Source organism: Silurus meridionalis, chromosome 7 (assembly GCF_014805685.1).
Source record: "Silurus meridionalis isolate SWU-2019-XX chromosome 7, ASM1480568v1, whole genome shotgun sequence".
NCBI lineage: Eukaryota > Metazoa > Chordata > Actinopteri > Siluriformes > Siluridae > Silurus > Silurus meridionalis.
Window position 1 is genome coordinate 15,961,144 of NC_060890.1, and position 23,268 is coordinate 15,984,411.

At 39.8% G+C, this 23,268-nt stretch overlaps 1 protein-coding gene across 4 annotated transcripts in view; it reads left to right on the plus strand.

The window, feature by feature from the left end:
• The first annotated feature begins 8,839 nt into the window (after window positions 1-8,839).
• The window catches only part of zeb1b (zinc finger E-box binding homeobox 1b), a 55,198-nt gene continuing 40,769 nt past the window's right edge, over window positions 8,840-23,268 (plus strand). For 2 of the 4 annotated variants that reach the window (XM_046854335.1, XM_046854337.1), the window contains exon 1: window positions 8,840-8,981. In XM_046854335.1, coding sequence (XP_046710291.1) covers window positions 8,924-8,981 — 58 coding nt within the window. In that variant the 5' untranslated portion in view covers window positions 8,840-8,923. Of the gene's footprint in view, window positions 8,982-9,782; window positions 11,134-23,268 lie in introns of those variants that run through there. The other 2 variants (XM_046854336.1, XM_046854338.1) reach the window with 2 other exon arrangements.

Genomic DNA, 23,268 nt, shown 5'->3' on the forward strand with positions numbered 1-23,268 from the left:
CTCCTTTTTCTCGCTCCCTAGAAAGAGGTGGTGCCGGGTTCGTGACATACGGCACCCCCGTGGATGTGGTGAAAAGTGCAGTAAAAGTGATTTTATCCATTTAACATGTTTCCTTTCATTCCTCAAATCTTCCACCACACACTGAGAGTTATGGGGTGAGAGGTTGGACCTGTAGACAGTTATAGCTTTCATGCACTGCTGACCCTTTTATCCTCTCTGATGTGTGTGTGTTCAGCTGCATGTATTTCTTGTAGCCTTATAGATTAACAATGGCCTCTCACCCATCATAGACTCGGTTGTAAATGTTCCTTTTACCACCTAAATGCTCCCAATTTACACAAACCTGTAACCCTGTGTACAGAACGAATACACTATAATTAGTGCATGAAGATGTGTTCACCCTGCAAGAGTCCTATCCAGGGGGCTATTCACATCTACTGCCCAGTGTTCCCAGGACAGGCTCCGGTTCCACAGTGACCCTGACAAAGGACAAATCGCTTACAGAAGATGAAGGACTAAAATATATGTATATGGTCTGAGTGACCTTTTCAGTGCTTTCTGTTCCTCTCTACTCTAAAATACCTGATTCAGCGAGTGCAGGTCTTGATAATCAGGCCTTGTAAACGATATATTACTGAGTTTGTGTGTGTGTGTGTGTGTGTGTGTGTGTGTGTGTGTGTGTGTGTGTGTGTGTGAGAGAGAGAGTCACAGGCTGCTGCTTTAACCCACAGAACACAACACTGTACTGAAATCTCAACGGGCTCTCACATTTTGATTAGAGATTTAGATGCCAGCATGTGTTTATAAAGTGATTGCATATTTCATGTGTGACCTCTTGCTCCATTTAAAACATAATCTCTAATTGGAATCAATAGACATATTTGATTTTCAGGTTTATTGTAAATCAGAAATTAGATATATTTGAAAATATATAAATTTTTTAATTAAAAAATATAGTTAGTCCCAATATTGTGTATGTATGTTATGTTGATGGTGATACCAATTATTTTTTATTTTTTTATTATGCAAATGTCAATATTTACCTCGTGTGAGAGTGAAAACACATGTATTTTTGGTTGAAGTTTAATTTATTCTTAACAAAAGTCAACTGAGAGAAGAATTGGAAGCAAAAAAAAAACATACATTCTAATTTAAAATTACCACTAAGTAAATGGTTAAAAGACTGAACCATGGAAATTAGATTTTAGAAGAAACATGTCTGGAAAAATGTTAAATGTACTTGAAACTCTCTCTCTTTCTCTCTCTCTCTCTCTCTCTCTTTCTTTCTCTCTTTCTCTACCACACCTAAGACGTTGGAGGTTTTCTCCAAAACCAGCTTTGATATACGGAATTATAGATGTGTGTGCATGTGTATGTGTGTGATTCTTCCAGGTAGTCACGCCAGCAATTGTGCAGTAAAAAATGTCTAAGCTTCCAACATACACAGAATAAATTTTAGCTGTGGTGGTGAGGTGATTTTTGCTGGAACATTTGGATCTTGCTGAACTGTTGGAGAGATTTTGCTCACCCATACTCTCTATATGGTCCAACAAAACCTCTCAAAAAGGAGGGCTTAGCTGACTTTAAAAGGGCAGTATGCAACCTGATGGGCCCCCTACATCCTGTTTGGAGAACTGCAGTTGAATGCAATGACAAGTCTACCACCTTTCAAGCCACCACACCCTGTATACACATGTATAAGTGTATTAGATGTTTTAGGACCAGTACAAGTCACCAGAACAGCTTCAGTGGTCCTCGGTTTAGATTCTAATTTTCTCTGGGACTCTAATCAGGGATCAGCATCATTTTTCCAAAAAAATTTTCCTCAGTTGGTGTTTTGGTGATGGTGGTGGAGAGCACTGTCAGTCCAAAATCTCTGAAGGTGTTCACTGAGTTGTGTGTAGGCATATGATTTACATAGTTTCGATCAAATCCATTGAACTATTGTGGGGTTGTTTTAGAAAAGACATCTTCCGTCATTATAGAACTCTTTTGTCATAAGAGGATGAGGTGAGGATTCATTTGCAGTGACTCTTTTCTATAATATGGACAAGTGGACCCAAACCACCATTTCTTTTTCTTTGTAACCCATCTATATGTGGATGCCCTTTACACTTAATATTACACACCTTATCATGAAACAGATGAAGACATTTATTAGAAATGCAGATGCTGGAGCACTGTGCAACAGTTGGCCTGATGTTCGTCCTCCCTGGGAGCAGCTGGAGCCTGTTGGGCGTCGGAACCGTAGCTCTGTTCAAGGACAATCTGCAGAACGGGAAGTGAGCTCATAAGAAATTTGCTCTTGGAAGGGGCAGCAGTGTGCAACTGACATCATGATCTCTCACTCAAAACATTCCATTGTTGGGCCTGTGAGGGCTGCAAGGCGCTGGAAAAGTTTCAACATTATGACATTCATAACTGGACTTTCTGCTGCTGGATATTCATGATAAAACATAAAAGCATGCACAATGCCCTGACACAACACTCTAATGCTAATATATTGTCCATTATATGGCGCAAACATGTAATAAACAGTTCTTTTTTTATAGCTGCTTACATTTCTGCCAAATATGTATCATGCCTCATTAATTTTGTGAAAGCACCCTGCAACTCTATACATTTCAAATGTTTACACACAGTTCACAGAATACACTATACACAGCATGCACACAACATGGGCATCCTCTATAGTCTGCTAGTCACCAGCTCCTGGTTAGAAGTCTGTTTCTAATCTCTTTCCAATGTTCACCAGGACACCATATTTATTATACAGTCAAATATACAGGGTAATTTGGTATTTTAAATCGTATCTGAAAGCATTGAATAGTCATTAGTACGCAATTTTTAGTAGATTGATACAGAGTACTTATAATGCAAATTGTAGTTTGCATAAAATAGGAAGTAGGTTGTCATTTCAGGCTTATGACAATTAATGTAACATGCTTAGTTCCTTAACTTTATGTTTTGGTGAAGTTTTTGTCTCAGTTTTCTTTTATTGTTCTGCTTCATAATTTTCATTAATATTCAGCACAAGCTTCCTGAGTTTATTATACTCTTATGGGCTTCCAAAATGTACCTTTAAACAAATTCCTCTCTTTCCCTCTGTAATTCTGTAATGGTTTTCTTTAGGCCCCATGTTAAGGAGATTCCCCTGGGCCACTTTAGCCATGCTGCTCTCTTACTCCCTTTTTTTCCTCCTCTCATCCATCATGGCTGATTTCCTCAATTCTGTTCTCTCTCTTTCTCTCATCAGCTCTAATGTTTAACTCGGTGTCTCTCCCACCTGTCTCTTTCTCTTATTTTCTCTCCCGCATTGAATTGTTCTCACTATTTCTCATTCTTTCCATGCAACCTTCACTCTTACATTCTGACCTGATTTATTAGTTTGTTCATCATACGTTAGTTTTCTCCATCATGGAAATCAATGTTTGCGTCTAACATTCTTTCATTGCTGGTATCTTCCTGGGCTTCGTCTTTCTCTTTTCATTCCTGTGATTCTTCACTTCCTCCCTCTTTCACAGTCAGTGCCTTACATGTGTCTTGGCTTGGTCCTTTCTTCCTCTTCCTCATGTGCTCCCTTTCATTTGCAGCTCTCTTTTCATTTTCATCCTTTTATTCTTCCCCCTCTTCCTTCCTTTTCTTCCTCTCTTAGTCTGTTACTCTCCACCTCTCTCTCTCTCTCTCTCTCTCTCTCTCTCTCTCTCTCTCTCTCTCTCTCTCTCTCTCTCTCAACCCTTCCCCCATGCAGCTGGTGCCCTGGGCTCTTGGTCCAGATGGTGAGGAGGGGAGGCAGGGGTTTGTTCTCCTCAGCACCCCACAGCAGGTCCTCTGTCCTGGGTAGCTCTGCGCCGGCTTCCCTGCCTCGGCTGGAGACCCCCCTCCCACCACCTCCACCACAACTACTGCCAGCATTAATCTCCTAAACGATCCCGCCAGAAGCAGGATCAATACTCATTTACAGAGACACAGCCTGATCCCTTAATGTAGAGCACGGAAGATGGCTTTCTGCCTTCACCCCCTCATGCTCTCCAAGCCCCTGTCTGCCTCCTCCCCATGCATTAGAGACACACAGAAGGTAAAACAGGAAAAAAAACAGTCATGTCTAATGACAGGAATAAAAAAGGAAGGACAAGGAGAAAATGACAGACAAAAATAGAAGTCCTGGTATTCCTGGCTTTTGACTTAATCGGTTGAAAAATATTACTTTGGTTGATGAAGTCACTCAGTTGCTTTAACCTGATGCTTTCTGTGGGTGCACTGGAATCAGCTCAGGGATCAGGGGCTCTTGAGCGGCAGCCGAGTTATATTTCAGTCTAGATTGGTGGTCCCATCAACATGACCTCAAAATAGAGGCTTCTAACATCCCACTGCTTTAATAAACAAATCTATTATATATATATAATTTTTTTACTCTTTGTTTTCCACTGGAACAAGTAAATGTGACTTCATGCTAAACCAGCTTAATCCAAGGAAAATTGGAAAAGACTGGACTTTCCATTGAATTATAACGCTGTCTTTTTTGTCGTCTGAGCTGCTTTAGAATGAAAGCAAGAATGCAAGAGGGTGTGTGGCTTTTAAAACACCTCGGCATTGATCTCTGATGAAGCCAACTTTTTACCACAACACCTTCTCTAGCAGCCAGTATGTCTGTTATTCACCTTTATGTTGCAGCATCTGTTAGTGTTCTGGTTCCAAGCCCAATCAGGTTCATCCAGTGAGGTATACCTTATATATACACATACCAAGTGTTTGAGACATGATTCTTGCAAAGTGGTTTGTTTGTTTGCTGAGAGTCTAAGCCAAAGGGGGCATAGGAAAGGGAAGGAAATGGTCAGATAAAGAGAGGAGGGAAAGAGTGAGAGAGCTGGACCTGATTGCACTTGGAGCCCTAATGGTACCACAAAAATCCAGGAACACAGGTTAAAATACAGGTTTGGGGATTTTTGTGGTACCACTAAGGCTGCAAACGCAATCAAGTACATCCAACAAATTTCAATCTCTCTCTCTCTCTCTCTCTCTCTCTCTCTCTCTCTCTCTCTGCTTCCTTTTCCAGATACTTAGAGCTAGAATAAGTGCAACTGGAGACGTGGCAGTCTTAAGGCACTCTAGTGTTATCAGCGTAGTTTCTCATCGTTTGGTAACAGAACTGAAGAAAGACGTTCAACTGAAATGCTCTTTAGGGGAAAAGGCTTTATGAAATGTTTAGACAGGTTTATGTCAAATTCCATGAGGGGTTTTTGCAGGTGTCCATTAGCTCTATGGACAGCAAGTATAAGTAAAAAATGTTAGGAAAATTCCAATAATAATTCATTGTTGTACTTTTTGTTCAGTAAAAAGTGTTCAGTTTTTTTTTTTTTTTACAACAAACTGTCTGCCTTGTTTTGTGCTTGAATTCGACTTTAACCAAAGCTCATGCTCTTACTTATCTATTTGATTTAAGTTGGAAAAAAAAAGTTTCCAAGAATCAGGAAAGATTAATACAGGTATCGAATCTTGAGCAATTATCACCATTAAAATAAAGCTGTTCACACTGTTGCCAAGTAGCACTGGGATGCTGCAGATGGTAATGCTCCTGTAATGTGTTGTTCTTTCAGGGCTTACCCAAGAATCGGAGCACTTTGTCCTGCTGAATAATTCACTGTGTGCAGCCACAGTCAAAGGGAAGCACTGAAATGATGAAGGGACTAGCACCTTCTCCAACCCTGTCTGGCCTTCACATTTAGTAAAAGAGCACATGGGAGATGAGCAATTAAAAAAAGCAACTGTAAAGTTGAAATAGAGGTAGTCCTTATGATTTAGAATTTTAATCATAAAATATTGCATCATTAATCCCTTATACATTCTAGTTGCCAATGATCATGAACATATCTGAAACATATTTATCACTGCAGTCATGCTGTTAAGTCAATTCACTGCCTCAAAAGCTAAGGTGTGTGTCTAATTAAATGTTTTTTTACAGGCAGATAAAGAGTTATTGATATTATGTTAGATAAATAAGCTTGCTCTTAGTGGTTTCGCCTTATACTACATTATGGTATATAGACACCCGATAGAAAAATGTCCACTCAATCCTGCACCACACCCAGCTGAGGTCCATCAGAAACCTGATAGTCATCAGCAGGTACAAGAATAGCCTAGCGCTGCTCTCTCTAACACCCGCACTGCTACAACACACACGTTTGTGACCTGCAACAGAAAAAAGTGCCCATACTATGCTCTATTGTATAACGTGAGCTTTTGAGTCCCATGAATGTTTTTCACGTGTTGCCTTGATATGATCATATTTCTAAGACTCTCGTCATATGATCAGTGACTTGTAAAATTACTATATTTTACAATATTAATTCCCTGCCTGAAAGAACACAAAACATCCAGGATGTACTACTGGACCCTACTAACCATTTCTGGCTTTCTTTTTTTTCTCATTCCTTATCTCTTTTTGTTTCTCTCTTTCGATCACTCTCTCGACTTTATCCCTGATCTCTCTTTCTCTCTATCTCTGTCTACATCTCTCTTTCTCTCTCAATCTGTCTCATTCTCTCATTTTCTCTCGTTGTGTGCAACAGCATAAACAGTCCCAGAGGAACAGCAAGCTCTTTCATTGGGTAGAGGATTGAATCATCACAAAAAGGGTCCCATGATCCTTGCTGTGCCCTGGGATACACATCACATTCTTTCTTCCTACAGACACACACACACACACACACACACACACACACACACACACACACAAAATCTGACCACCAATATGCTGACTCTGCCAGAAAGTTACACTTCAAAACCAATGTAAATGCCAATCTATGTCCTAAAAATAAGGGTGTGCAGGTTTGTTCCTGTCAGTTCTGTAAACCATACCAGGTGAAATATGTCAGATTTTTTCAATCTGATATTACTTGCTTTGGAAGCCACCAGTCAGACACTGACCTCGACTTGTCACTTTCCTATTTAATAAAATGATGTTACTGATAAGGAAAAGCTATGAAATGCTATAAAAAGGTGCATTATGGTTAATACCAAGACAAGCATAGCATTTGTGCATTTTCTTACAATTTTGTTAGTATGAAATCAAGCAATCTTCCTATTCATATAAAATTGATTGGAGGGATTTAATAATACATAAATATATATTTCATAGATTGTGTATTTAAATAAGATGGAGGTGCTTACCTAAAACACTCAGGACAGGACAGTAGCAGACAGGTAACTATTTTCTACACACACAAAGTAAATATAAAAAGGGGCTATAGCACTTACTACATTGATACCACTGACGCCAGTTCCCATCCGCTATGAACTGAACATATTAAGCTAGGTTAGCCTAATAATAGATGTTCATGCATGTCTCTGGTCACTTGGGGCACATTGGGTTATTCAGAGACCTCTTGTGTTAGGAGCCTAGGCTAGGATGATGTGAGCTATGCTGAGGCGTGGCCACGTGGGTGAAACATGGTGGCAGTTGTCACCCTTGAAATAAGCCTTTCCACCTCAGCTCATCTCTGAGAGATCTGTTATGCCCTTGTTATCTATGTAGAGCTAACTGTTCAAAGCTAGGCTATACTGATTGATGGTACATTCATACTATGTTGCAAATTGCCATTATGCATTTTTTGCATCTAGTATTCCACAAACCACAAGACAGATCAAGTACCCTCTAATGTGTCAAAACCACTGTGAGTCACTGCAACAAGTTGTTTGATATTTGCATAAAATTAAAACTTTGTCAGACCACTGGACACGCCCACATCTAGTCACCAATGGTAGATGGCGCTCATGCCCACTGACAGTCCAGAGCCCACTTTGAAAATGACCACGTTTACTTTTGTCACTGAGTCGCTGTATGTATGGACAAAGCTTCAAACACTTGTAGTGACATAGCAGACTCCATTCATTGCCAAACCTGTTCATCGCTCTGCAAATGATATTATTCAAATGATTCGCAGTCACAGACATTTTATTCCTGAATATCTTTCTCTTCGAAAACATTTCCAATAAAAGTAAAATATTCAGGAATAAAATGCCTGTGACTGCGAATCATTTGAATAATATCATGTACCTATGCCTCATGGCCCATTGACAGTCCCAGGACCCCACTTTGGGAACCACTGTATTAAGGTGTATTAAAGGTGGAAGTGTGAACTTTATCTCTGCTGGCACACCTAGACTACAAACCTGGACCACATCCGAATTTTCATTTATTTTCACTTGGTTAATGACTTTGTTTTGAACCTGTAGTCTTTGGAACCTATGGCAGAAGCACTGGGAGCTGAATGAAAATATGTGATTGAGACAGCAGCCAATCACGGGGCACACAAATATATGCTCATTCACTTACATGATTCTAACAGGTGGAAAAAAACAGAAACCACCAAAGAACCCGAGGTTAGGAATACCACTAGTTTAGGATTGGATCGGTGCCCGATGTGCTGACGCACCAGTTATACTCTGTACTATTTTACTGAAACATAGTGATAAAACATTTATAAAAAGCATTGAGTGACAGTAGTATACCAGGTGTTGTCCAGTGTCCAGAAAAGTACAAAATATAGCATCAGGTTGAAAGCAGTGAAGATGAGTAAAGGGGTTGTGTGAGTTGAGTCATTTGCTGTTGGTGTATGAGAGATAAGGACTCTCACCTTATACCACAGGTGGCAGGCTGGTGGCACAGCCCACTGCTTAGGACAGTAGTGGGCGGTTTGGGGCTCAGCCCAAGTGAGAGAGAGAGAGAGAGAGAGAGAGAGAGAGAGAGAGAGAGAGAGGTGTATGCAGCCAGAAGGTAATGCCGTAAAGCCGAGTGTCGTAAACCAGGTGCAGGGAGGGGAGGTGGAGTGTTAGGGGAGGGAGAGAGGGGAGGTGGAGGGGAGGTGTGGGGGCCGAGAGGAGGTGACTCTCCGCCACGGCATTTACACACAGCGAAAGGATCATGGCGGATGGCCCCAGGTGTAAGCGCAGAAAGCAGGCGAACCCAAAGCGGACGAGCGGTGAGTAAAACACGCGTTTTACACTTTAGAAATGACACGATCGGAGGCCGAAATCGTGCGGCGAGACTTTTCCAATCAGCCAAAGTGAGCGGAAAGTAGCGGTGTGTGTGTCAGTGAGTGTGTGTGAGTGTGTGTGAGTGAGTGTGTACCGTTATACCTGGCTCTCTCCGCCTAGCGGCACCGCGCACTGTAGAGACCGTTATACGCTCCAAGCCCCATGCGCTCCCTGTCTACTTTCCCCATATACAATCTTTACTTTCTTTCACTCTCACTATACACTGATTTACTCCCCTCCTTTTAGATTATGATTTTTTTGTTTGGTTTGGTTTTGTTTGCTTTTATTTTTGTTTTGTTTTCCTTTCCCGCAAGTGAAACTTGTTTTCTCGCTGTAATCTACCTGTTTGTTGTTACTTCATCTCCGTTCCGGGTCAAAACAACCTGCTTGTTATTTAACACGTTTTGGGAAAACAAACAAACAAACAAATGAACGTGTGTTTGTGAAAAGAAATAAGTTAATCGCGCTTTCGTTTCGGTATGAACTTATCTCTCTGTACAATGGGCTGTTCCGCTGTTCGGATGTTCCGCTATTGCCGGAGTGCTGCGTGGTAGCAGGTAGCCGGAGTGCTAGCCCCATACACACACACACACACACACACACACACACTCAATCACACTACACACTCACACACTATACGAAAATAAACACGCCACTAAAAACATTTCTACAGCCAGTATGTGATATATTTGGATTCGGTAAAGGTGTGTGTGTGTGCGCGTGTGCGCGCGCGTGTGCGTGTGTGTGCTTTCCGTTGAGTAATCCGTTACTCTGATAACGGGAACACGCGTCGCTGTTTGGCTGGAGAGAGAAAACGGAAAGTCCTCAACTCTTTATTTCGTTGTTGTGTAGTTTATTATAGAGAGAAAAAAAAAAGAAAAGAAAAGAAGGGGGGAAAAGTTTTTCGGGAAGTGTGTGTGAGCAGAGTAAGGGTGTGTCTAAAGTCGGGTATTAAGCATCTTTTGGGCACCGTTAGAGTGTGTGTGAGTGTGTGTGAGGCGGTGAAGGAACCTGTTAGTGGCTGTAGACACTGTGCTGTGTCTGGGTGGGAACTCGGAGGAGAAAAGGAAAGGAATCTGCGGGGCCGCACAACAACCGCAGCGCAGCCTATATAAGGAATGCGGCGTGTGTGTATACATCCTCAACTGCGATTCTGATCAGGAGGACACGGCTGTCCACACTGGGACTGAATACACTGGGACTGTCCACAAAGGAACTGTACTTATTGGGGATGTACACAGTGGATCCGTACACACTGGAACTGTATACACTGGGGCTGTCCACAATGGGACTGTACTCACTGGGGCTGTACATACAGACTGAACACACTGGGACTGCACACACACACTGGGACTGCACACACATACTGGATATGCAAACACTGAGACTGTACTCACTGGTTCTGACAGACTGGTACTGTATACACTGGATCTGTATCTACTGGGACTGTACCACTTGATCACAATTAACTTTTGGGGGTCTTTTGTGGGTTTCCACCCAACCTGCTTTGATGCATTCGATTTATTAATGCTTTTTTTATATCTATAATTTGTGTTTTCTTGGACTGCACTGTGTTTATGCGAATGACTAGTTCAGATATCTCTCTCTCCAGGTGTTTTTATACGGTTGTTATTATTATTATTATTTAAGAGCGCACACATGATTTACTTCTTCTTCCTATTCGACTGTTCTGCTGATGCACATGCTTAAATGCGTCGCTTTACCAGTCTAAAGACTTTCTGAACAGCGAGCACGAGGTCCCGTGCTTTTTTTCTCTCTCCTCGTTTTCTCCTGTTTCTGTGCCACTTCAGAAATAACGGTGTGTTTTGGTTCCGTTTCCGTCATGCGCTCCCTGGCGGTGCTCCGGTCTCAGCGCGCAGCTTTCTTTCTGCTGATCGGAGGCGTAAAACCTCGCTCAGGGTTTATCAAATGGGGAGAAAATAGAGATACGGTATATATCTGGGTTTTTTTTCGTTGTTTTGTGCTTCAGATCTGATTTTCCTACGTGCAAACTCGCGGACACAGACGCAACCGTTTCCATCCGTTCTGAAAAGGTGTTGGAAGGCAAGGCGTTGCACCAAATGTCAACTTGTGCAGGTAGAAAAAACAGGCGCTGTTTGGTGTCTCGCATGCTGCCAGTGGGTTTCTACAAGACTATCGCTTTATTCGTGTATCGTGCGTGTTAACGAACCAGGAAAGTAGATATGGACGAGAAGGTGGTGCTTGATTATTGTGTACACCTTTTTTTTTTTTTATTGCTGCGTTAACGCCGATCATGTTTAAGGCTGGAGATGCGCTGGGAGGTCAGACTCAGTCTAATGTCAGGCAGCATGTATTTGTGTGTTAACCCGATGTTCTAATCACCGCACTGCAGGTACCGCAGACACACCTGAGCTGGACAAACCCCCTGATCTGAGCAGACAGTAAAGATGCTGGTGATTGCAAGGATACAAACCATATATATCTATATCTATTTATGCATACGCGTATCTATATCTATCTATTCATCTATCTATCTATCTATCTATCTATCTATCTATCTATCTATCTATCTATATATATATATATATATATATAGAGAGAGAGAGAGAGAGAGAGAGAGAGAGAGAGAGAGAATGAATCTTGGAAATATTTTCCAGTCTTATTGTCTTTAACAAAGAGTTTATGCTGTTACATATTTATTTATGGTATAATACAGTTTCATAAGTAACCCGTGATTGGCTCTGACCCCAATCAATAGGATCAGTCATGTTTCACTCGACCGGTAAGTCATTAGCATATGCCCCGCCCATTTCTCTCTCAGAGAAGACCCGGTAATGGCTGATCAGTTCACTTCTATGGCCACTGCTTGTACTTTTTTTAAATAGAATAGCTGTTCGTATACATGTCCATCTGATCACTGCAGTTCATTTATGATTTCACAGAAATGGCTTTATATGTGCAGTAGTTAATTACTTATTGACATTGATATCTTCTCTATTTATACTTTTTTTTGCATAATGACAAAGACAAGTGACCAGGGGACCATGGTTTCATGTGTGTTACTCATTCAGGCTGACACCATACCGAGAATAAATTTGTTGCTGGTGTGGGAAATATTGCTCAAGCACTGCAAGGCTAGTCTAATAGTCATACACTTATCGAAATTACTGCTATTCACCACCTTTCCTAGAAACATGGCTTACTGCCGGTTTGCCTCCCAGATTTTCCCAAGTGGTCAGGCATGGCTGACTGAGCCTGAGGGGGCGTACTGAGGTGTTTAGGGCTGTCAGCTGACAGCTGACCATCTGACTCCTATTTGAAAACATCCCCTTTAACCAATCTCTGGACCCAATTAGTCAAGGCTATGAAGGGATAATAAACTAGCACTTAGTGTGTTGCTTTTATTATTTGACCACGGTGTCTTCTGATCATGTTGCATCAGGTTATAGGACTATAGATTGTCACCATCTATACTGAAGCATCGCAATAAGGGAAATGTGTGTGTGTGTGGGTTTTGTGTGTGTGTGTGTGTGTGTGGGTTGTGGGGGATTGAGGGGTTGGGGGCTGTCTTAGTTGAGGGAGCAAGCAGGAGGTAACACTTAGCCACCAGGTGAAAAATCTTTGGTGTGGCTGTTGCTTTGTGTCGTGGTAAACTGTTCACCCTTATTTAGAGACTAGGTGCTGTTAGGGTACAGGTGAAGAATTTTTCAGAGGGGAGACACTTCATTAGTGCAAGCTAGGAGTGACACTTCACGTTGTGCTTTTTTTTTTACCCACCTTCACACCACCTGAACCATGACAGCTGTTTCAAACAGCTCCTGAGCAGACAGCAAAACATTATAAATGATTAATTATTTCAATTTCAGTTATTAATGAAATACTTTTTGTTTGATGTAAGCACCTCAGGTGGTTGAGTAGCTTCAAGAAAAAGTGCCTCCTATACCTGATGCTTATTCTGTGGTGCTCTAGTTTTCTCCAGAATGTGTAATAGGCACATGGTCTTGCCGTGTTCATAAAAAGATAAATAAATAAATACTAAAGCCAATGCAAGCACTGTAACATCCAAAGCACAATTACAAACCTATGTGAAAAAAGTGGGTATGTTCGATTTGTATATATTCCATTGCCACACGTCTGGAAAATATCAGCATTTCTGACAGTGCAGCCTTCGTGAGCCATGTGATTGGAAGGAATGGAAAGCGTAACAAGGAGGTGTTAACGGTCCGCAGTGCGACAGGTGTTTGCCGTTCACGGGCCAGGCCTCTCTTCTCATCTCTTCACTGTTCCCCTCCACCTCCATGCTCACAGGAATACCACAGGGCAATCTGAAACCTCCCAGTTTGGGAGCGCAGGAATGTGGCTGACCGGTATTAGCATGGTTAAGAAAATAAACAGGGCAGCGCTCCATGGGGTGTGCTGCTCTTTGTAGTGGCTTGGCAAAATGGAGGTTATGTTTCAAAGAAACTTGTTGTTTTGTATAATCTGAAATCTTGTAAAGCCCCAAATTTACACTTCTGTTTTTGCACATGGGCACAACCTTTTTTTGCACACACCTAGATGCACACCACAATGTTAGCTGCAAAACAGATATATTGTTTACTCTCGGTTCCCTGAGAGTGAGAGTAAGAGAGAGAGAGAGAGAGAGGCCAACAGGCTAATCTTAAGAGGTGTGATAAACCTTACTTTGCTAAAAAAAAAAAAGGTGTAATTACTTACTCCACCTTAGTGCTCAGGTATCTGATCATAAAGTATAAATTAAACAACAGCTGGGTTGCTTTTGATCCTTTTGTTAGGATCTAAACTAAACTTCAGGTAGTGTTTCCAATTAATGTGTTTGTCAGCATGGAAAAAAAAAAGAAAAAAAAAAAAAAAAAATATATATATATATATATATATATATATATAGAGAGAGAGAGAGAGAGAGAGAGAGAGAGAGAGAGAGAGATTAATTAACCATTTGTATTAAAAATGTAAATAAATAAATGTAAAAGATGCACTTAAAACCTTACCACAACACACATTTATTCACAATATCCTTTCTTTACTTTTCATGATATATAAAAAAATTTACTCCACCGAATTTTGAATCACTAAACATTTGTTTTACTGATACGCCATAATTACTTTAAAATATTCAAAAGAATATTTTGTCTTCATGCTCTATACTGAGTACGGCTTCACTAATAATAAACATGCATTTGAATAAAGCACCCATATTTAACCTAAGCTACATTTAAAGCAGATAAAATGATTAAGTTGCGATTAATCGTGAGTTAACACATGACAATCATGCGATTAATTGCAATTAGATAAGTTAAATTAAGAAGAACCCTTTAAAGTTTATTTTGAGTATTATTATTATTATTAATATATATGCAATGATTTTATTTTTTTCATTTAATAATGCTAATATTTTATATTATACTCTATTGCTTGATGCTATAATTATTTATATAATTTAGTCACAAAAATGTTGTTTAGTTTTAGTTACGCTATATTTATTTGCAGCAGATGGAAAACTGCCAATTCTTTTCAAATTAACAAAAGACAGTATTTGTCTCTTTGTGAATAAATGCATCTTGATGCATCATAAAGGTATCAGTGTATGTGTGTATTTGTGTGTGTGTGCTGTGTGCCTTTTTGGGGGCACATTACTGTGACATGATGCTAAACATTTTAAAAGCCATCTGTTAACATTTAAAAGATCTCCTCCCAGTGTTTAGGAACCTTTCATTTATCTTCTGTCTTTTAGGGACTTCCTCCTCAAGCTCAACTGAAATTGCTGAGTCAGGAGAAAAATCCACCAGTCTCCCATCCCCCCTCATTTCAGCCTCCCTTCATCATCATATTTTAGTTTTGTGTTTTGGTTCTGATTCCTCTATATTTACCTCCCTCCTCTCTCTTTCTTTCTCTCTCTCTCTCTCTCTCTCTCTCTCTCTCTCTCTCTCTCTCTCTCTCTCTCTCTGACACAGTAGCAGGGAGATGTTGAGTGACCTTTGCCACAGGCGCCCATGCATTGCCTCAAGTATGACTTCACTTTCTCCCCCTGTGCCATTGTGAGGCGTCCAGCGTAACAAATTGGCTGTGTGTCAAAGCTCTGAGCACACACACACACACACACACACACACACACACACTGAATTGATCTCGGTCTGGGCCAGACTCTGTTTCTTCCCTACGTGCCTTTTTCCCCATTCAGACCATCTCCTTTAGGGCTAGCCCCCCCTCCATGTGGAGGTCAGGTGGGGGAGGGACTGCAGGAGGTGAGGGGTCAGTTTTTTGGAGGCCTGCTGAGGTGTCATTGAGGGGCTGTTGTAAACTGGCATGCTAGCTCCTCTCTCCCATCTTATGTTTTGCATAACAACATTGATGCCCTCTTGAGAAAAGGCCAGAGTGTGAGAATGTGCAAAAGAGTGCACAACACATTATTAAGAGTGTTTTGGACTGAGTTCAATTTTGTGTTTAGATGTTTGTGTATCACCACTTGTTTTAAATCTGTTTAGAGTTTTAGAAAAGGAAATTGGCACCTTTGTTTTGTTAATTAGACTTGCTGGAAAGGCCAGAAAGGGAAATGGGCGTCAACAAAGCGACCTTTTCTGTATTGCTGTAAGGCAAAAAAGGCTTAAAGCAATACACATAATGCTACAATAGAGCTTTAGCTACTCAGAGTGATACAAATGTATTGTTAACCGCATTTATGCTCTTCAAAACAAGGAGCTCACTCTAGCTAGGGCTAATATCAACTACTGCGTTGGTTCCTCTGTCACATATGTTTGGCCGTCAGAAGTGTTTATGGAAGTGAATAGCACTCCAAGCTTGTCTGTGATTTTGCAAATGGAGATTAATGATTAGCCCTGATTATGCTCTCATTGGTAGAGGTGCAAGAAACCCTGAAAGAAAAGAGCTTTATTTCTTTTTCTGTCTTCCCCACTCACTCCGCTACAAAAGGGTCCAAGTCTCATGAACCCCTTTGTAGCTGGCCATGGTTGTGCTTTATTGGCTGGTGTGTGTGTGTGTGTGTGTGTGTGTGCGTGTGTGCGTGCGTGTGTGTGTTTGTGTGTGTGTGTGTGTGTATGTGTGTGTGTGTGAGAATGCTTAAGTGAGCTATTGTGTATTAAGGCTTTAGAGGGGAGGAGAGAAAGGGGTTTTGCTACCTATGCAGTGGTCCACTATTGGCCATAGAGAGGGCTCCACAGCGGAAGAAAAGGCCCATTGAAAGAGTGCAGAGAGGAGGAAAGCTCTTTCTCTCTGCCTGTGGGAAACTACGGCCCATGCCGGACTCCAATTTGCATATGTCCCATTCTTCACAGTGAGGGAGGCTGGTGTATATATATATATATATATATATATATATATATATATATATATATATATATATATATATATATCTTGAGGCATGATGGTGTCTGGTGTTTCTCTGTGTGTGTGTGTGTGTGTGTGTGTGTGTGTGTGTGTGTGTGCACATATGTCAATCTTTTATACATTTAGGCTGTTATTCAGTTTCTGCCTTGTTGCATTTGAGTGTATCTTTGAGTCATTAGTGGTTCATAAACCAGATTTATGTCCTTTTCTATCAACACAGTGCTGGTGCCTGAGTTCCTTCACAGAATTAGCAAATCTTTTTAAGAACTATTCTGAGTTCTCATTGTTTTGTGGGCTAAAGCTTACATAATCAGATGTAGGTGTTTCCAAATCCAAGGTGTAAAAATAACAACGTGAAGCCTTTCACAAATCGTGAAATGCTATACCATCCAGTGTCTACAACTACACCGCAAAAAGTCATCAACATAGTCACAGTGATTATATATAACAGACACTTGTTTTTGTTTGTAGCTCTTAATTCAGTTGTCATGTGTAACTGCTAGGAAAATGTTAACATATAGCAGTAGAGTCCTTTTTTCCTGTCCGTTGTAATTTGCCTGTAAATGAGATGTTTCCTGTCAGATTTCTTATCGGCAGTGATTTATTTAAATTTTTCAGCTTTAGTTTTAATTATTTCTGCACCCTCTTATGTCTTACATGACATTCATAATGCAGTTATGTGAGATGCTTGTATTGTGACCCGTGGCTGCTTTGGGAGAATAACACGAAATAAAAGCACCTACTACATAGCCGGTATGGCTGCAGAAGTATATGTAAGCTAGATCTGTGATCCACTCTTACAATGCTTACACGTGTCTACACGTAAGTTCTTAAATATCGTTTTTTTTGTTTTGTTTTTTAAGCTCAATTAAATCCGAAAGTCTTGAATGTTCGAACACATTTCCCGTGATGTACGTCTCTTGTACTGGTTGTCTGTTTGTATTGAATAAATCAAATGCTTAAACCAAGTTACTTTCCATTTGTTTTGATGGTCTTTTTTAATGGGTTATACATGGCTATGAAAGTGAATTTTAGTTATTACTTTGTTATAATCATGTTTCTGTCGCCAGCACGCTTTCATTTTTGCACTGCACTGACTCCAGCACAGCTTGACTGTGATTGGGCTTGATTCGTGACAAGAGCCATGCAAAATAAAACAATTTGCTTGGTCGCATCAAGCGATCATTTCTTCTTAATAGCAAAAAAACCCAATTAAATAAAGAAAGAAAGAAAGAAAGAATCCCTCTGTCCTCTATCTGAGAAGAGAGGATCCTCACTATTGGGGCAAGGCTACAGCTGGTGGGAGGAGTAATACAGCACTTCATCTACAGTGTAGAATAGGTTGAAACACACCCTGAAATATTGGGTGGGGTTACCCAGCAGCATTCTGTGACTCGAAGTGATCCGGTTTGAAGGGAATGAAGAGTTTGAGATAAGGAGTTGGTTTTAAAATTAGCTAGTGACACCCCTAATATTTGGCTTAGCTGTGTTTATGTGTATATACAGCAGTAGTAGAGGTTTCGAAATGGTTGGATGTAGTTGTTGTCAATAATTAGATATGTAAAATTAGATGTTGTCACTAATCTTACACAACATTTTCGTCATTTCTCTTTATTTTTGTGTGCATGTGTTAGAGAGAGAGTGTCAAATTGATGACGCTGTTGGACTCACTCTTTATTCAGCTGTCAGAGTGAGTCATATAGACAGGTGTGAGAGGTACATTACCTCAGCTAATACAATCCACCATCTTATTGGACCTGTGTGTGTGTGTGTGTGTGTGTGTGTGTGTGTGTGTGTGTGTGTGTGTGTGTGTGTGTGTGTGTGTGTGTAAGCACAAGCAGCCAAGGTCGAAGGGTCAGTGCCACACCACACAGGAAATTAAGACTTGACTCCCCTCCCTCTTTTCTCCCTCCCTCTCTGTCTTAGGGATAATATTAAGTTTGTGTGTGTACACCTGTCTAAAAGACTCTTCAGCTGACAGCTTAAGTGGAATACTCAGAGGAGACACGAGTGTGTATGTGTGTTTGTATGTACACCTGTTGTTTTTTTTTTTTTAGTACACCTGAGAGGATTAGTAATTACCCTTTGTGAGGGGTAATTTACTGAATGTCTGTTTTGCTGATACACTAACTGTTTTTAATAATGTTCCCAGGGACTGAGTTTCAGTGCTCTGCAACTCTCCATAGGATTTACCTTCACTGACTCCACAGTCGTCCACAAGGCAGCCATTTTGTCTGTCTGTAAGCAGTTATTTTTAGTTACACATCACCAGTCCTGTCGACTTTAATAACCTGAAGCAACTATTAAAATCACCTTTACAGTCAGGAAAAATAACAAATAATTTGTGGGATATGGCCAATATATATAAAGAAACAAACAAGTCTCCCCACACTTTTTTCGGCGAATACGTCATCTTTCTTTAAATCGTTTCTATTACAGACGTGATCATCAGATCAGAGGCTTTCTAATCTATACATATAGTAGAGGGTATCAGCTATAACAAAAAGCCAAGTTTTTAGCTATAGAACTAACTTCACAGCTAGCTAGTTCACCTCAAATTTGTTATTCTGGCTTCTAAGGTTTATTTCAATTCAATTTTATATGTATTGTCTAGTCCAGAGGCCTATTTAAAAATTATTAGTTAATATAGCTGCTAGCGTGCTGCCTTTAAACCATAACAAGGTTTGGTAACTAAATCCCTTTGAGTTTAGTTTATCTCTTACAGTTTGTTTTCTTCTCACTTCATGAATATTCATCGAATTCAAGGTTTAATCTGAAGCTAAAACCGGGTAATTAGTTAAAGTATTATCCAGTGTGCTGCCGTTAAATGTCCTATTTTTCTTATTATTAATAGCCCTTTCAGTTCTTTTTTTAAATATATATTATTTTCATTTGTATTATCTTTATAAAACATAGTTATTCAGGTATTTTAAGAGCCTGAAAGTTGCTTGACATAAAAAAGAAACAACCAGGATGATCTTAGAGACAATGGTATCCTAGGTGTAAGTAGCTAAAGTATTAGCTAGCATTCTGCTATTTTATATGTTTTATATAGGTCTTGCTAATTCATTCCACTGTTACAATAGACAACAAACAGAAGTCTAATTTTATGTGGGTAACATTTGGTAAAGAAATAGTGAATGTGATTGTATAGCCAGCTTACAGTGAGTATAGTTGTTTTGGCTAATCCATAATAAAAACTTATATCCTTTTTTTAATCCTTTATAACATCTAGTCTAGGCAGGTTAAGAGTGATGAAGCCTGACAGTTGCATTTAAGATAAAGTGAACCAGTCAGGAGATGATGGTACCCTAAATATTAGCTTTCCATGTACATGAATGTACAAATGTTTCTCACCTTGCAAGAACAAAGCATTTTAGGTTTTTATTGAATGATGAAACTAGAGCATTTCGTCTTTTCTCCTGATAATGAATCTACTCCCATCATAACATTCATTCGTTTTTTAAAGTACACACAGTTGTGTTTCTCTTTTTTAGCCTTTCCTTCTCTCTCACTCTGATATCAGTGAAGGGGTGAAAGAAAGTCTTGCCATCTCGTCCTCAGCACACTTATCACTGCTCAGCATGTTGCCTCTTATCTAATCCAAAGCAAAAGCAAGAGTCTTCACATTCCTGTTATTTTTGTATGCTTTTGTAACACCATCTCTGAAATAAAAATACATTCCAACTCTTCAGAAAGTTATAATATAAAGTACACGATGATAGATGTGGTTCACCAGTGTTGCGAATAAACAGTTTAAGGGGGGGTGGAGGTAAACTAATGTGTACACTGATAAAGAGTGATGTATCTAATCATTCAACACTCCGAAATTCATTTGTTTGTAAATAAAAAGTGTTCTTCTTTAACACTCTTTTACTAATAGAGACCTCCCACCCAAAGAGGTGTTTGTGTGTGTGTTTGTTTCAGTGTAAAGCACCACAGACATGAGTGTGTGAGTAAAATCTGATGGCAGGCTTGTGCTACAGAGGATGCAGACGGACATTGCTGTGGAAAAATCACTTAGTCACTGTGTGTGAGTGAGCGTGCATGTGCAAGTTAGTCATAGCGAGAGGCTAGATGCTACACAGAATGTCAGGAGCAGTGAATGTCTTAAGAGGCTTGGTGAGGACAAAGTGCTGAATAGGCCATGTACAAGCAGAGAAAATGTTCACAGAATGAAGAATAGAAAAGGTCTTTCCGGTTGTTTGGAGCAAAAATCCCAAATATTCATTGGAGAGAAAATATTTATGGAAGAAAATTTCCAAATTGTGATGTACTATATAGAGTGCTTATATTTCTGAATAGGATTTAGATTACCAGCAGAAATCTGTGTCCAATGCATATTTGCTCACTTGTACAGAAATTTTTTTTTTATTATCAGCACTATTGGACTGACTAATGAGCTCAATTCTCTTGTGCACAAAAAGCACAGGTAGGTTGGTCATTTAGAAAGTGAGGTGCTATCAAATATCTCAGCATCACATCCTCATAATATCTGCAAAATGAACACAGTTAATATCAGGCACTGAAACAAAAATGCTAGAACTCGATCAGTGTTCATAAATTCCGTTTCCACCTACTGTGGTGAAAGTGTACAGTTTCACTAATGCAAAATACATCAAGGAACAGATGTATTCTCCTAAACAGAGCTGATATGAACATAGCGTTGATGTTGCTCACATTTCGTTTGCTATATTATAGTCGTGTAAATAGTTACAGGCCAGAAGACTTCCCTCCTTCTGGATTGTACTCATTTGTTTATTCTCTTTCATTTTAAAAATAATTGAATTAAATCACAATCATTGATTTATTCTTTCTTTCACCTCTTCATCCATTCATATTTCAATCTAATCATAAACAGGTGGAGCATCCTGTTATTTGCTCTTTTCTCCTGATGCAACTCGACAAGAAATTCCACAGCTAGGTGAATTATTCATGAACGTAGCCATGTGTGTGTTTATGGTGTGTTGGCTTTGTGCCTGTCACATGATGATGAATGTGTAAGGGACGTGTTTAGTAAATTGTTTGTTTGTGCTATAGCGCTCCATACGTTAGATCTTTTGCACACAGATTCCTTCTGATGTCATGTGCTAAACAGCTCACAATGAATTTCTCACCTGAACCGAGAGTAAAATGAGTCCGACGGGACCCAGGCAGCAGAAAATGCAGGTCTCTGTCACAGAAACTCACAAGCATGCTTTACAGTTAATGAGGATTAGGTATAACCCCTAATTTTCATGTGTTTTTCTTCTTTTGATACTTAGGAGTCTTTCCCATTCTTTTGCTATGTTCTCTCTCTATGTACTGGTACCTGTTGGTGCAGAGACTCCCTGCTGTTAGTTTGACTAATGGCTTTACCTGCTGACTATGTGTTTGAAAAACATGCTCTTTGGCCCTGCCAGGTTTTCTCTGTGAGCCTGCAGTGACTGGACTTTCTGGGTTGCGTGTAGGTTGCAGGTCACAGGTGTCTACTCTAAAATTAAACATAATGAATGTAGTTTCCTATATGTGACTTACGTGCACAATCACGTTAGTATGATGTGATCAGTGGCATTTATTTCGTCAGTGAAGTTTGAGTGTTTGTTGGCATCTAGTACTCCAAATGAGCATTTTTATCATTACCAGTATGCAAATTGTAGAAGTATTAAAGCTTAATTCTTTTCTCACTGTGACTCACTGTGATTGCTGAGTAGATCACATGAATAGGCTAAAGTCCTAAGCTGGGCTGTGGACTCAGGTGTTTGCATTTAAAATAAACTCTGGCCTCGCTGTGTTCACCTGTATGCTGCTGTTTACCTGGTTACGACATCAGGAGGAGGTGATGACTGATCTTCAGACCAAACACAGCAAAACAAAGGTCAGAAATGAACAAAGTGAATGAGAATAATTCAGCAAAAACAAGCAACAAGCAAAGCAGTGTCATGAATTTTTTTTTTTTTTTAATATTTGCAGTTTTGCAGTTGTCTTGTATTAGAACAAATAAATAATTTGTATAATTTGTAAATTTGTTTTATTGCCTTCATGCATTAGAATAATGATTACTTATTAACAATATTCAAATGCTCAACAAAGTTACACATCTGTAAAATCTAATACTTAAACTCTCAGAATCTCTTACTGTTTCCAGTGTTATATATATATTTCGGGGGCCAAGCACAGAAAGTACATAGGCAAACTATTGTTATTCTGCTTTTGCTTTTTTTCCTGGCAGCACATAAAATTGTCAGTGAAAATGAAGTGATATAACTTTTGAACCATTTGTCTAAAATGACATTTTCTACCATCTTGAATTTTTTTAAGTATCATCTGGACGAGATCCCTGAATGTACCCAAAACATTTTGTAACTGCAACACCTTGTGGTCAAGAATTATATCAACTTTCATTTTTCCCTTTTTTTTCGTCAAAAAATGTAAAGAATTTTCACTAAATGCACCATTCTTTTTTCCTAAAATTCCCTGGATTATGCTGCAGTGAGCACCCACCAACATCTGAAATGCAACTGCACTTCCAGTCTCCTCCTACACATTATGTTTAACCAACACCAAATTTGGCTAAGATCCTGTTCAGACCAACAACGATCAAAGCTATCAACAAACATTTTCAATATTATAAATAGTATTCCTATAACGGTTCAAATAATCAGACATCAAAGGTTCTTAAGCAACAACATTGGGCATCTATAGTGACATGCTATGCAGGAGCAGAAGCAATCATGGCCACAGGTCAAAATAGCACCAGACAACCCCAAAAGGTCACAGCAGTATTGGCAGTAGAAGCAGCGATGCCACCCTGTTGACTATTTGCTCATATAGACCTTTCTTCCTACAGTCAAAGAATTCCACACCGTCCACGGTCAAAATCATGCTACAAATCACACTTGAATCCTA